The 15,902-nt window shown below is 46.5% G+C and overlaps 1 protein-coding gene across 2 annotated transcripts in view; it reads left to right on the top strand.

Moving 5' to 3' along the window:
* The first annotated feature begins 2,590 nt into the window (after positions 1-2,590).
* SLC13A3 (solute carrier family 13 member 3) overlaps positions 2,591-15,902 on the top strand; it is a 46,949-nt gene continuing 33,637 nt past the window's right edge. For both annotated transcript variants that reach the window (XR_014549178.1, XM_083618697.1), the window contains exon 1: positions 2,591-2,892. Coding sequence is in view for 1 of the 2 variants with exons in the window: in XM_083618697.1 (XP_083474823.1) it covers positions 2,782-2,892 (111 nt within the window). In the remaining variant the exon portion in view is untranslated. The remainder of the gene's footprint in view (positions 2,893-15,902) is intronic.

The raw sequence follows: 15,902 nt of genomic DNA, 5'->3' as shown, positions 1-15,902 counted from the left end.
CTTGGCTGATGGACTCAAGGGCATCCTGATCAAATTTGCAGATGACACCAAACTGGGAGGGGTGGTTAACACCCCAGAGGACAGGATCACACTTCAAAACGACCTTGACAGATTAGAGAACTGGGCCAAAACAAACAAGATGAATTTTAACAGGGAGAAATGTAAAGTATTGCACTTGGGCAAAAAAAAAGAGAGGCACAAATACAAGATGGGTGACACCTGGCTTGAGAGCACTACATGTGAAAAGGATCTAGGAGTCTTGGTTGACCACAAACTTGACATGAGCCAACAGTGTGACACGGCAGCTAAAAAAGCCAATGCAATTCTGGGCTGCATCAATAGGAGTATAGCATCTAGATCAAGGGAAGTAATAGTGCCACTGTATTCTGCTCTGGTCAGACCTCACCTGGAGTACTGTGTCCAGTTCTGGGCACCACAGTTCAAGAAGGACACTGACAAACTGGAACTGGCTTAGTCATGCTGGCCACATGACCTGGAAGCTGTACGCTGGCTCCCTCGGCCAATAAAACGAGATGAGCACCACAACCCCAGATTTGGTCATTACTGGACCTAATGGTCAGGGGTCCCTTTACCTTTACCTTTAAGCTACTGAAGGTAAGGGGACCCTTTATATGTCCAGCTGTCCTTTGTCAACAACTAATTGTCGCTGTTTTTTGTGTACCTCCGTATATAGAAATGAGCAAACCAGTGATATTTTAGGGAGCAGGCTAGCAGGCGGGGCCCACTACTTACATCATAGGAGCCTACACAACACAAAACACTGTTGCTGTATATAGGTTTTATTTTATTTGTTTTTTATATTATATTTGGGAAATGTACATCCAGCATTTTTTCATTAATTTTTTGGGGGGGGCTCAAGAGAGTGGGTGGGGCAGTAAGCTATAGCTTATTTAGCTTATACGTAAATCTGGCACTGGGGAGGGGCAAAGCCAGGGGAAAGGGGAGGGGACCAGATAGTGGTGCCATTAGCTAATTTTAGACTCTGCGCTCAGTTGTCTTGTGAGGGTGTCTCAATAGATGGTAATGTGTATGACTTCACTTGCTTTAAGATGTGATAAGCCAGGCCTTCTGCACATTCTTTGTTGTGGAGCCTGAAACTTCTGCCCCAAAGTCGTGCCCGGACAGCACTACACTCTGACAGTGGGTCAGAGAATGGGCCCTGAACAGCCGGAGCAAAATGAAACCGGGGGCGGGGGTGGGGGGGGGAGAGAGCAAGTGCTTGCAAAAGTGCAAGAATACATGTTTCAGAATTGCCATGCACAGAATTTGAGTGATCAATTATCTCCACTTGTTTGTTTTTTAAAAAGGACCAAGCATACAGCTTCCTGCTGGCACATGTGTCTAGTGGCACAGAGTCAAGCCACATACTAGGAGATCTGCATGACAAGCCTGTAAAAGCAACCTGAGTTGTTGATTTTTTTTCAAGCAGCTGCAATGTGGAGGCATTTGAGGGCAGCCCCATCATCACAAGAATTGGCCCCTGAGCCGTTTAAGGCTTTATAGGTCCAAGCAGCACTTTGAAACGCATTGGCAGCCAATGCAGTTGGACCAAGATTGTCAGTATATATTAGTTCATTCACATCATCAGGCAGAAGGTGACTTCTTTCAGAATATAAGAATTTTTTTATTTTATTTTTAAATTACCAAGAACTAACCTTGTACTGTTAGGAAGTAGCCTGCAGTGTTTGTTCCAGGAAACACAACACCAGGCTGGTCAGTGTAAGAACTACTACTTAACTTTTAAGGGTTGGCAGTGGAGTTTGCCTTTTTCCTCTCCCACCCCTGTCCCTTTTTCCTTTTGTGCTGTGTCTTTTAGATTGTAAGCCTAAGGGCAGGCACTGTCTTATTGTAAGCCACCCTGGGAGTCTTTCTTTCTTTCTTTGGCTGAAGAACAGGGCCCATACGCTCTAAATGAATAAATAAAGATTGGGTCAAAAGGTAAGGTTTCCAATTAGAAAACGGCATTCCATGGACGCGGAAGGAACCGCACCTCTCCCCAAGGGGGGGGACTGCTCACAGGACATATTCACCTCCAGAGACTAGAAAATGGCAGGGTCAGATGCAACAACGAAAGCCTCTGACAGGTTAAACTCTGTTCAGAGAACTGGAGAGGAGAAATAACAAATCCGTGCATAGGAGCCAACTTCTTGGAGTCGAGGTCCCTTCGCTGCCGCCCCCCAAAAATTTGAGGGGGCTTACCTGCCCCCCCCCTTTATTCAACTTGACACCCCTGAATCCGCGGGTCTGGCTGTTCACTTTCCTCCTTTCCTGCCTCCCCACTACCACAACTTTTGTCCTGGCGCCACAGCAGCCAAGGGGAAGTTCCGTGGTCCACCACGTGCAGCGAAACTTTGGAGCTGGCGCGCCTTGCGCGAAGGACGCGCGGCGCGCTCGGCGGATGCCGGCTCCAAAGCTGCGCTCCTTTGCGCTCCACGTGGCGATGAGCCGCTTGCTCGCTTCTCCTCGGTCTCCGGCTGGAGCGGAGTGGCCGAGGGGGCAGCCCCAAGGAGGCGGTCCCTTGAAGGAGGAGGAGGAGGAGGAGGCGGCGGTCACGGCCGCGGCTCCCTCTCCTGGCTCTCTGGATGCGCCGATGGAGCGGGAGGTGGGACTCGGTCGGGCTGGCGGACGGCGAGCCCCGTGCTCCCTGCCGCCGCCCCTAGGTAAGAGCCCTGCCTCCTTCGCCCTCCTCCCTCCCCCGGGATAAAGCGGCAGCCCGGGCGCCGCGGCCGGTCTCTCCCAAGCCGGTCCGGTCGGGTTATTATGGCAGCGCTTGGAGCCCTAGTGAAGAAAGTGTGGAGTATCCGCCGCTACCTGGTGCTGCTCTGCACCCCGCTGGTGCTGCTGCCTGTCCTCTTCAGCCTGCCCCCCAAGGTAACCCTTTGCCCCCACCCCGCCCCCCCGTAAAAGCCACCCTGCAAGGGGGCTTCCTCCTCCTCCTCTCCGCCCCCCACTTCCTTCTTTGCCCTAGTCAAAAGTGGCTGTACCCCCACTCCTGCTTCTAGAGTAGCCACCAGACCATTTCATCTTGCGCTGTCCCCTTTTTTGCAAGGAGCCTTTCCTTCCTTTCAACAGCTGTGCAGCAGACAGAGCTTCAACAGGCGGTGAGTTCCCTGTTGCTTCACCTGTTGACTTTCTGTCTGTTGACATTGTCACAAAGTCGGCGGAGGTGTCTTATCATGAAGAGGGGGGACAGCATTGTGTCACCCACTATCCTTAGCACCACCTGAGTCTCCAACTCAATTAACACCCCCTCCCTTTCTTAGTCCCTTCTCCCATCAAGAACCCTCCCCATCTTCTGTTTTTGGAAAGGCTGCACTCCCTTTAGAAAACCAGTTTCCTGCAGAAAGTACTCAAATAATTCCTTCATTCAGCCACAGTCATCAGACTATTGGGAATAGCTCCTTGCCCTCTGCCCTAACTCCTATTACCTCCCTGATCCCTGTCAAGATAATACTACGATTTCTGCTCTCGCTATTCTCTGCTTCCCTAATATCTATCCTGCCAACCCAAATAACTTCAAGCAGCAGCTCTTTGCACTCCCCAATATTCCCATCATATATTTCACAAGAGCAATTCCTTGCCTTCTGCTCCCTGCACTTTGACTACTTGTAGGGAACTGTGGCTCCTAATGAAACCTAAGTTAAGGAAGAGCATAAGAAGCTGCCTTAGACCAAGTCAAACCCACTGGTCCATCTAGTTCAATATGAATGGTAGTGCTCTCCAAGGTTTCAGATAGGGAACCTCTCCCAGCCCTACCTGGTGATGCTGGGGATTGAACCCAGCACCTTCTGCATTCAAGGCAGATGCTCTACTGCTGACCTATAGTCCATCCTCCAAAGGTTGCCACACTGATGGTTGTTCTGGTCCATCATCTCTTTGTCATCTCCTACTTAATGTTGCTTCCAACCAAGGAACCACATGCTCATTGTCCTTAAGGGAACTCAGGTTACCTCCAGACTGTTACTATTTTGGGGGTGGGTGGGATTGAAGCTCCTATCAGAAATGTATGTGTGTGCAATTAAAGTGGATTAAACTGCTCTGCTGACTGCATGCAACAAACCCACCTTTTTTAAAAAAATTGGACTTTTTGCTATTGAGAAAGTGGTGGGGGAAAGTGTGGGATGGCCGAATGATTAATGGGAAGACGCATAAACATTGCACAAGCAAGCCTGAATGAATGCTTACTGTGTAACTTCCCCTCAAATTGGGATGAATGCTTGAGAATGACCAGAGACAGTCTAACCTCTGCTTAAGCTTTGTGCAAGTAAATTGGGAGGAATGATCAATAAATATAAAACTCAGTACATAACAGGTTGTCTGCAGGAGACAATGAACTAAACCCAAACCCCTTTCTCAGTTTTGGAGAGTATTTCTCCAAGAAATCGGCTGGTTTGCTGTCCGTAGAAAAATCCATCCCTGTCCCACCCAACTCTCTACCCCTTCCCTTTACCTTATCAATTACCTTTTCCTACTTGCCCCCTTTAAGGAATATCCCCTCCTCCAAACGAAATGATCATCCTCTTAAAAAATTCCCTTTCGCCTTTACTCTGTTGCCACTTTGTAACCCTAGGACCAACTCCCCAGATTAACATCATGTCACTTTTAAATGTCACCTTGACCATATACAGCTCAAGTGATCCACTGCTTCCCCCAAAGCCAATCTTTCCCCCTGCCCCAACTAAATAGTTGCCTCATCTTATACTTTTTCAGAAGTCTCTTATTATCACAGACTTTTGAGTCTACAATACAGGATCAGCACCCGATTTAAGGAAGTGCAGGCAGTTCCCCAGCACAGGGCGCCAAGCCGATGGGGTGCAAAATTGAGAAAATCCAGCATGGAGAAGATCCATTGAGGGTTGTCAGGGCACCATACTACCAAAGATTACCAAAGTCCACCCTTGTAATTACTGTCATTACAAAGTCCCCGCAATTACTGTTGCAGTGCATTTTTTGATGGTAACATGATCCATCTGTCATTATCCGGGGCAGACAATAGGATTCGCCCCCAGATGTTGCTGGCCTAGAACTCCCACCATTCCTAACCACTGGGCATGTTGAATGAGAATTGGAGCCCAACAACATGGGGTCCCCATCTCTGCTGCAGAAAAGTAACACCTAGCCCAGGTTACTGGAGAATACTCCATTCTGTAACAGAAAATCCTCACAAAGCATATTTAGCTTACTTTGCTTCAAGAGCTGCCCTTTGTTCATTGTCACCAACATCACAGGGAAATAATTCCCTGGAGAAACTCCTAGGCCTTGTCCACTGCTGCCCCGTTGAATGCCCTTTCCAGGCAGTTTTTCTTCCTGCAGTTCTCCAAGCTACACAGATCAATAAAAGGCATCACATCACTCATTCTTTGCTCCTGTTTCTTGGTCCTGCTTCCAAAATGCTTCCCCTCACAGCTTATACAGAAGGTGCTCTTTCACAGATGCTCCAGAGGGCCTGATCAACAAAGGATGAACAATGCAACGTTATGCATGTTTACTTGGAAGGAGGTTGCACTGTGGGGTTTACACCTAGGCAAGTGTGCAGCCTGAGAATCATGTGTCTTCTTTGGAGTGGAGATACATAAGGCAAGGCTGATGGGCAACTTTCTAAGCAATTCCCTGTGGCTTAGAATGGTCCACCTCCCCTTTTATTCCTTGCCAAGTTTGGACTGGGCTTTCAGAGCTGCATTCATTGGCATGGAAGGGATCTGCAACTGGGACACACAGTTCTCATTCTCCAGCGGTACATGCCTTTTCTTTCTGGTCTTGTCCACAGCTTCTGCCCCTAAAGCTTAAATCTCTGCCAGATTATTGTCTGTTTCGCTCTTGGACAGTCTATGCTGCTGAGCATGGATTTCACCACCTCTGTTTTCCAAGCTATTATGCATCTCCCACAGTGCCTTTATTTGCATCTTTGCCATTCCTGAAGACATACAGGACTGTTATTCCACGGCATATTGATACCGCTCTCAGCTGCATCCCCACCCATCAAACAGGGCAAGCTATCATGGAAAATTCCCCCCTCCACATCAAGAATTGAATAGGTTCTCTCAGCTCACAGCTTAAACCAGGAGCTCTCTGCTTCATCCCTCCCCACCAACCTCCAGACGTCGCTCTGGTTTGTTCGGCAGAGCCCTACAGATTCACTGGAAATGTTTACAATATCATCCATGTCACATGGGGAATGGGAAGATGACATTTCTGAGTCAATTGTTTAGTGAAGCTTTCGGCAGCCTTGTTTTCCTGATGGACTTTCTCTAACTTGACACAAATCTGTCAAACCAAAATGGGTCGAAAACAAGCAAAGGGGCATGTACATATATGATTTGGCCCACCATATTGCACTTTTGAGCTCCTTCCACCACTTCCCAAAGCTAGGGAAAGTTGGGGCAGGTCAGACTTAGCTGGGATTCGAACCTGGCCCATCTGCCTCCAAGCCCCATGTTGGATCCAGTGCATGGCATCTTTGCCAGTCTATGAAACCTGTTCATCACATAGGAGGTGTGATTCCAGACAAGAGTTTTAATGTTGCAAACAAGCCTTTCAAATATTGCAAACTGGTCATTGGTAACAGGTGTCCCCGCCCCCTTAAAATTCATCGGTTTTTCAGCAGGAAGAGTAAATGCAGATTAAATGGAGGTGGAAAATGCATATTGGTGTTGATGCTGCCATGTGCAGGCTGTAAAAACCTTGCATGCATGAGTAACGCTGATCCCACAATAAACACCTGTATGGAAATACCCATAGTTGCTCAAAGTATATTCTGTTCTTAAGGACTAAGCTACACATGATGTTGAATGCATATTTGCTTCTCAAATGTGTGTGTGTGTGTTTTAAGGCAACCAGCTTGAGGGTGGAGGACAGGAAAAGCTGTTAATTTATGGGATCAGAGCAGGCATGGAGAGCAATTGCAACTCTTTTCTACCTTAGTAGATTGGCACTAATGGGGGATTTCTCCCAAAGGAAATACCTGCTTCAGAAGAGTGATTTTCACAAGGGAGGAAATGATAAAATCCCCCCTGCAACCCACTCCCCCATCCCAACTGATGCAATATGCATGTTCCCAAAAGTACATATTAGATGCAAACACATCTGTTTAACAGCGCTTGCCATTAGCTTAACTAGAAAGGGGCTGTTGGAAGGGGAATGTTCTAGGAGGGCTGTTCTCACCTCTGGACTTTGTTCAACCTCTTTGGTTGTGGATTTGTTAACTTTCTAGCTTCGTTGTAAAGAATATGGGCATTTGAAAAAATAAATAAATTAGTACATGTTTGTTTCTTGAGTATATTGCTTGGACACATTTCCCTATCAAAGCCCTTTTTGCCAAAAAGAGATGTTAGGTCCAATGCATTTCTCCGCAACCACATTTCCAGGATGCTGTGATTCCTATGAGTGTTTCATCAGTGTATATGGCTCTTTACAAAGCAACGTTGGCAAAAGTCCCTGCCCCAAGGAGCTTACAGTCTGTGTCAAGACTGGCCCAACTGCAGAGGCAAGCAGGGTGCTGGAGTTAAAAATATGCTTGCCCCAGTGCTGTGAATGGCTCAGAAAGAAAGCTGAGGTCTGGTTTTAGGGTATGTTCACATTACAACATACTCTGCATCCAGTAGGCTCCCACTGTTAGTTTTGAAACTGATTTTGCATACTGTTAGCCAATCCATATCAATCCTGTAAAAGGTAAAGGTAAAGGGACCCTGACCATGAGGTCCAGTCGTGACCGACTCTGGGGTTGCGGCGCTCATCTCGCTTTATTGGCCGAGGGAGCTGAAGTACAGCTTCGGGGTCATGTGGCCAGCATGACTAAGCCGCTTCTGGCGAACCAGAGCAGTGCACAGAAACACTGTTTACCTTCCCGCCGGAGCGGTACCTATTTATCTACTTGCACTTTGATGTGCTTTTGAACTGCTAGGTTGACAGGAGCAGGGACCAAGCAACGGGAGCTCACCCTGTCGCAGGCATTTGAACCGCCAACCTTCTGATTGGCAAGTCCTAGGCTCTGTAGTTTAACTCACAGTGCCACCCGCGTCCCTTATTGAGCCTGTAGTTTCTTGACAAAAATGGCTACTTGATGCATTTTATTATTATTATTATTATTATTATTATTATTATTATTATTTTGCAAACCAGCTTCAATCCAACTAGAAAACTAGAAGCAGAGTAAAGGGTAGGTTCACATTACCACAACAGGCACTGAGCATGTGCAGATGAGTGCACATGCGCACATGACAGCTTAATGAATTAGGACTTCATGGGGAATGCCACAGGGGCAGGGAAACCAAAAATGTCTTGCAGGTTGGGTGAAGACACCCCCACCAACTCCCTTTAACGTGAACAGCACAGTGAAAATGTGGCTTGAAACACAGCGGGTGGTGGTGATGAACGACCTTGCTGTGTTTTAACCTGCTGAGATGAATGTTCTCTTAGACAACAAGATGCACAGTGGCAGCTTAGCAGCTTGATGGATGGGCAATATTCCGCGCATTCCAGAAGAGGTAAGAGAGAACCTTCCACTCTCTGCCAGCTGTCCAGAGCGTGGGCAGATTTGCAAATGGGAGAAAGCAATCCATCAGTCAATAAATTTGAATAATAATAATAATAATTTATTTGTACCCCGACCATCTGGCTGGGTTTCCCCAGCCACTCTGGGCGTCTTCCAACAAAGATTAAAAATACATTAAAATGTCACACATTAAAAACTTCCCTGAACAGGGAATGTTCAGATGTCTTTTGAATGTCAGATAGTTGCTTATCTCTTTGACATCTGATGGGAGGGCATTCCACAGGGCAGGCACCACCACCAAGAAGGCTCTCTGCCTGGTTCCCTGTAGCTTTGCTTCTCGCAATGAGGGAACCGCCAGAAGGCCCTCGGCTCTGGACCTCAGCGTCCGGGCAGAATGATGGGGGTGGAGATGCTCCTTCAGGTATACCGGGCCAAGGCCATTTAGCGGGGGCAGAAAATGGAAACCAGTGTCCGGGCAGAATGATGGGGGTGGAGATGCTCCTTCAGGTATACTGGGCTGAGGCAGAATGGGGGGCAGAAAATGGAAACCAAAACAATCAGACTTGTGGAACACGCTCTCTATGAGGAAGGGCTACAAAGACTTGAGGCTTTTTAGTGTGGAGAAAAGCCAAGCATGGGGAGATGTGATAGAAGCTTACACAAGTATGCGTGATGTGGAAAAAAATGAATGGAGATAAGCAGTTCTCCATCTCTTGTAATGCTAGAATTTGGGGACTTCCAGTAAAAGGGGCAGGTAAAAGGAAGTGCTTTAAACAATGTGTGATTAATTAATGGCATTTGCTGCCATATGCAAGATGTGATGGCTATCTTTAAAATGGGACCCTTTTATTCATGGAGGGTAAGTTTTATCAATGTCTGCCACAACATTTAAACCACTCTCAAGACACATGGCTTCTCTAAAAGAATCCTGGGAATGGTAGTTCGCTGGGAATTGTCACTCTGTGAGGGGGTTCTTTGAGGGGAAAGTCATTGTGCTGAATGTGTTTTAAAGCCACCCAGAATGGCTGAGGCTGAGGCTGAGGCAACCCAGTCAAATGGGTGCTGCTGTGGTCTGAACCACTGAGCCTCTTGGGCTTGCCGATCGGAAGGTCGGCGGTTTGAATCCACTCTGTCCCAGCTTCTGCCAACCTAGCAATTTAAAAGCATACCAGTGCAAGTAGATAAATAGGTACCAGTGTGGCAGAAAGCTAAACAGTGTTTTCAGTTGCGCCAGAAGTGGTTTAGTCATGCTGGCCACATGTCTCGGAAAAGCTGTCTGTAGACAAACGCCAGCTCCCTTGGCCTGAAGCAAGATGAGAGCTGCACCCCATAGTTGCCTTTGACTGGACTTAACCATCCAGGGGTCCTTTACCTATATAAAATGATGCTGATGCTGATGCTGTATGCCCCTAAATGCAGCATCCAGGTTTCAGAGGCCCTTGGTCTCTAAATTACCAGAAGGGCTATTGTTGCCTTCCCCATTGCAATTGGGCTTCCCAGAGGCGTTTCCCCTGGGAAAGAGGGTGTTCAGCTAGACATACCTTTAGTTCTTAAGCTTTATTTATAAAGGGCAGATATTTTTAGCACCTCAATCTACTTGTGATCATTTTATGCGCTGTTGAATGTTCTGCTGCTCAGCATGCAGTAAGTCAAAAGGGAAGGATTTAATTCACCCAAGGTGCAAACAAAATATCTTTAGTTCTGGCAGGAGAGATGGGAAGGAAGCACAGAGGAGAGAATGGGGCTGTGCTTGAAACAAACAGGCCTGATGAAAGTTGTGGTCATTTCCCATGTAGCATATCTACTCGGGACAGCTACTTCGGTGCTGTCTTTCTGTAGACACAGAACTTTATTCCTCATCTCACTGTATCCTCAACACTGGAATAAGATGGCTTTGTGAAATTTCATTTGCTACCACAGCATGTAGGATGGAAGGGCTCCTTTAGGGTTTTATTGTTCATAATTTCCTTTTGTTGCTGCTCTTGAGGTAATTTAGGTAATTCAAAGTGCCTATGTACAGTTTCATTTGTCTCAAAGAGTAGAAATAGGATTACATAATGGATATTTTAATTCCTTTTGGGGGCTTGTAAATATCTCATTGTATTAGTTTGCTACACATACATTAGCTGAATAAACAGCTTTATTAGATTCTAATGCTTTTTGAACTTGTAAGCCCAAATGTAGAGGTGTGAGCTGTCTTATAACTGCTGAATATTCTCATCAAACAGAGCTCAGCTTTCAGATGAATAATAGGTATTGTATTACTCATGCTGTACTTGGATTTTGGCACATTTTATGCTGAATCTCAGAGGTGTTTTGTTCTGTTCTGGTTTTCTGCACTGCAGTAGACCCATGCAATTGTGACTGCCAAGCTGAGCACAACCCATAGGACATCTATGGGGGCACTAGGACAGGAGATGGGAGCGTGTGGCCCTCTCAGTGTTGTTGAGCTACATCTCCCACCATCCCTGGTCATCCCGCACCATCCCTCATCATCACTCATGCTAGCTGGGGGCTGATGAGAGTTGGAGTCCAACAAAACTGGGAGGGCTACAGGTTCCAAACCCTGCCCTAGAAGCTTACCAATCCTCCTGTTTCACTTCCTACTTGAGCCTGAAAAATATTCAGGCTACCAGGTTGATTGCGTTTCGCTTGGTGGATCACAGGTTGTGCAGGCTTGGGTTACAACAGGGTCCTTTATGTTGCATATTTGTGTACGGGGCATTGGATGAGGGTAGTATCTCTGGTGGGGAACATGTTGTGCTCCTTCTGGGGCAGTTTGTCCACCTTTGGTCCCCACCCTGCACTCATCTCTCACCTGTGGCTCCTAGAAGCTCCTTGATTTTGGAGCAGTCACCAATTCTAAAATAGTAGTTGTTATAGTGGCCAGCTGGCACAAAAACAGTTCGTGGCTAGGAGGTGCCTGACAGAGCTGGAATTTCAGCAAAGATGAAATAAATATGAAACAAATTAAAGTGGGGCAAACTAGCAGAAGGCTGATAAGAAACTGCAGGCAAATGTGGGGAGGGAGGAAGGGGGCTCCTTCCACCCCCTACAAACTCTTGTATTTCGGGAATGCAGCTTTCAGGGGCTCCAACGTTTATTTCTTAATAGATTCTCCAGAGAAGTGCTTCCCAATTAGCTAAGTACTGTAGACTCCCTATTTTTCAACAGCCAAGACATGGACCTACTTTTGAAAATTTTGAAAACTCTATGGTAGTTACCTGTGCAAAACAATTTTTTGAAGAAAATGTGGGGTAGTCCCTAATAAGCAAAGGATTTTAGATATACTGAAAAACAGACCATAAAATTTGTGATATTACCCAGAAACTACAACTAATCCAGAATGCGGCAGCTAGACTGGTGACTGGGAGCAGCCGCCGAGACCATATAACACCAGTCTGGAAAGACCTACATTGGCTCCCAGTACGTTTCCGAGCACAATTCAAAGTGTTGGTGCTGACCTTTAAAGCCCTAAATGGCCTTGGCCCAGTATACCTGAAGGAGCGTCTCCACCCCCATCGTTCTGCCCGGACACTGAGATCCAGCACCGAGGGCCTTCTGGCGGTTCTCTCACTGCAAGAAGCAAAGCTACAGGGAACCAGGCAGAGGGCCTTCTCAGTAGTGGTGCCCATCCTGCGGAAGGCCCTTCCACCAGATGTCAAACAACAACAACTACCAGACTTTTAGAAGACATCTGAAGACTTAGGAAAGTTTTTAATGTGTGACATTTTAATGTATTTTTAATCTTTGATGGAGACTCTCCTTCAGGTCTACTGGGCTGAGGCCATTTAGGGCTTTAAAGGTCAGCACCAACACTTTGAATTGTGCTAGGAAACGTACTGGGAACCAATGTAGGTCTTTCAAGACCAGTGTTATGTGGTCTCGGCAGCCGCTCCTTGTCACCAGTTTGGCTGCCGCATTCTGGATTAGTTGTAGTTTCCGGGTCACCCTTAAAGGTAGTCCCACATACAGCGTGTTGCAGTAGTCCAAGCAGGAGATAACCAGAGCATGCACCACTCTGGTGAGATAGTCCGCGGGCAGATAGGCTCTCAGCCTGCGTACCAGATGGAGCTGGTAGACAGCTGCCCTGGATACAGAATTGACCTGTACTTCCATGGACAGCTGTGAGTACAAAATGACTCCCAGGCTGTGCACCTGCTCCTTTAGGGGCACAGTTGCCCCATTCAGGACCAGGGAGTCCCCCACACCTGCCCGCCCCCTGTCCCCCAAGAACAGTACCTCTGTCTTGTCAGGATTCAATTTCAATCCATTAGCCGCCATCCTTCTTCACCCCACTTAGAGCCAAAATAGATGTGACATTAATTACGTGAACCTGACATGGACCCATGCATGAATGCATACATAATCATGGGGCTGAATTTGCATGTGCTCTTGTTTGCTCTTCTTTGCCTGTTTTAGTACCGCTTGACTGCGGAATTACGGATATCCAGATTTTACTCCTCTGTGATATTTGAGACTGCGGTGCCATCTGTCCTGACCAGGCCTGAAGGCAAAGTGAGCATCTGTGTTGGTGCTAGACTTCAGGAGGCCCAGAAGCTTGTCTCCCATTCAAAAGTGGCACCACAGCGCACTGCTGAGAAGCACCTGGGGCCCTGGCACAGAGGGCAGGGGATTAAGCATGGCCCTTCCAAGCCCCTGGGATTATTCGCCAATGCCCAACCTGGTTGATAGCTAGCGCCAGGTCTGGTGACCACACATTCCACATGCCTTGCTGCTTTATCATCTGAGTAATGAGTTCCTTCTCAGGGATTAAGGCTTGATGGAGTACTTTGCTCTGTCACAGTGGGGAAGGCAGAACAAGAAGAGGTAGGGGACACAGTGGATGTGGCTATTCATTTAGTTCAGTGGGAATGTTTCTTTTATATATGTATAATTTTTATTATTTTTTTCTAATTTACATTTCAAAATATTCATTTAGACAACCTTAAATCAATGACTTCCCTTCTTCCCTTTCCATGGTTCATTTTGCATACCATACATCCCTGCATATTTTACATGAACTAAACCATTCAGTATTCCATTGTTACAACCATCAGAACTTATTTACACTGTTGAATTTATCTTAATGCTTCCAGCGTTTTTAAATGTGCACAATTTTCACCCATAAACATTTTCCAGTCTTTTTTAAATGTATGTTCTTCTTGCTCTCTTATTCTATATGTTAAATCTGCAAGCTGTGCGTATTCCATCAGTTTAAGTTGCCATTCTTCTTTGGTTGTGACCTTGCTCGTTTTCCATTTTTGGGCTAGCAAAACACGGGCCGCAGTAGTGGCATACATAAATAACCCTTTTGGACACCTGGGAACTTCCCTCTGAATTATTCCCAACAAAAAGGACTTTGGGTTGTTGTTTTTTTGGAAAGGTACTTTAATTTTTTTCCCATTTATTATATATCATTTCCCAATACTCTCTTACCCTTTTACAAGTCCACAACTTGGGAAAGTGTTAGCTTACACCACATCACTTTCTGTAAAGTTTTGCAGGCACTGAGACTGGGAGAGGAACTGGACTTAGTTTAGAATGTAGACTAGGGGCTTCATCCACACTTTCGCTTGCCCCCTATTTTGATCACATTGTGTGCTAATTCCATTGGGCCCCAGAGCTCTTCACATTGTTCCATGGCTGCACTTTGCAAAAATACAATCTTACCTGGTGAATTGAAGCAAAATCCCTCTTCAAGTTTTCCGCACATCTGATACGATCCAATTCAGTGGGTAAGATCGGATTTCCCCAAGGCATAGCTGCGGTAGAAGAAGAAGAGTTTGGATTTGATATCCCGCCTTTCACTCCCCTTCAGGAGTCTCAAAGCGGCTACTATTCTCCTTTCCCTTCCTCCCCCACAACAAACACTCTGTGAGGTGAGTGGGGCTGAGAGACTTCAAAGAAGTGTGACTGGCCCAAGGTCACCCAGCAGCTGCATGTGGAGGAGCGGAGACGCGAACCCGGTTCCCCAGATTACGAGACTACCGCTCTTAACCACTACACCACACTGGCTCTCACATGATACAATCAAAATATGGGGCAAGCGAAAATGTGGATGAACCCTAGATTTGCGCCTTCGTCAAAACCTCCATTCCATTCCTCACCTTTAGCACTTTGCTGGTGGTAGGCATATACTATGATGATGCTATTCTACCATTGGCATATACCCCAAATCTGCCAATGCAGAGCACTTAAACTTGTTGATATTTTCACCCCTCCCGTTGCAAGAATCTTCTGATCTGATGTTTTGAGAAAGGAGGGGGCAGAAACTGCTCTTCTACTTTTCTGCTCCTGACTGACTGCCTGACTCTGTGCGGAGAGAGTCTTTATCTATGTAGTGACTAGATGGCTGAGTGGGAGATGTAGCACTCATGCTAGCCAGTAGTTCTTTAGTTTGTAGTAAAGGTAAAGGGGCCCCTGACCATTAGGTCCAGTCGTGGCCGACTCTGGGGTTGCGGTGCTCATCTTGCTTTATTGGCCGAGGGAGCTGGCGTACAGCTTCCAGGTCATGTGGCCAGCAGGACTAAGTTCCTTCTCACGAACCAGAGCAGAGCACGGAAACGCCGTTTACCTTCCCGCTGGAGCGTTACCTATTTATCTACTTGCATTTTGACGTGCTTTCGAACTGCTAGGTTGGCAGGAACAGGGACCGAGCAACGAGAGCTCACCCTGTCACGGGGATTCAAACCGCCGACCTGATCAGCAAGTCCTAGGCTCTGTGGTTTAACCCACAGTGCCACCTGTGCCCCTTTTAGTAGCTATTAAAAATAAAAGGAGTTATGCTTCACAGCTAGCTTCCGTGTTATTTATACTCTGCATGAGTCTGGTGCTCACAATGGATAGTTGTGAGTCCAGTGCACTGGGACCTGTTTTCGAGGATTGGAAGGTCTCTGAAAGTGCTCCTGTCGCCTAGCCCAGTCAGGGCAGAACCAGTTATTGAGCCCAGTCGCTGCACATCAGTTGAAAGGTGTATTGACAAAACTGGCTCTTAAGCCTCCCCAGTCAGTGGAGCACATGGCTGGGCCTTACATGTTGCAGCTTTTATTTCAACCATGACTTTGATTAAAAAGTACTAAGGTGTGCATCCTTTTTGTTCCTATGACAGTTTGGCCACAGAGGGAATTTTACCATAGCAAAATCTGAGAAGGGGAGAGGGGGAATATTATGGGTATTAATGATTTGTGGAATATTAAAACAAGGCATTGCACAGCAGCTGATAATATTTTATTAATATTAATAAAGGAGGTAGTGAATTTAATCATTACTTTAAGCCTGTAAATTCTTTATAAATCCAGTATATATAAGGGGAAAATTCAGAATACCTATTCTTGTCTATGTGATGGAAAGGAAGGATGTGCATTACTGAAGAAAAAAATGACAGAAT

This window comes from Podarcis filfolensis (genome assembly GCF_964270895.1).
Source record: "Podarcis filfolensis genome assembly, chromosome: 6".
NCBI classification, from domain to species: domain Eukaryota; kingdom Metazoa; phylum Chordata; class Lepidosauria; order Squamata; family Lacertidae; genus Podarcis; species Podarcis filfolensis.
The sequence above is the reverse complement of the archived record's forward strand: the minus strand, read 5'-3'. Positions and strand labels throughout refer to the sequence as shown.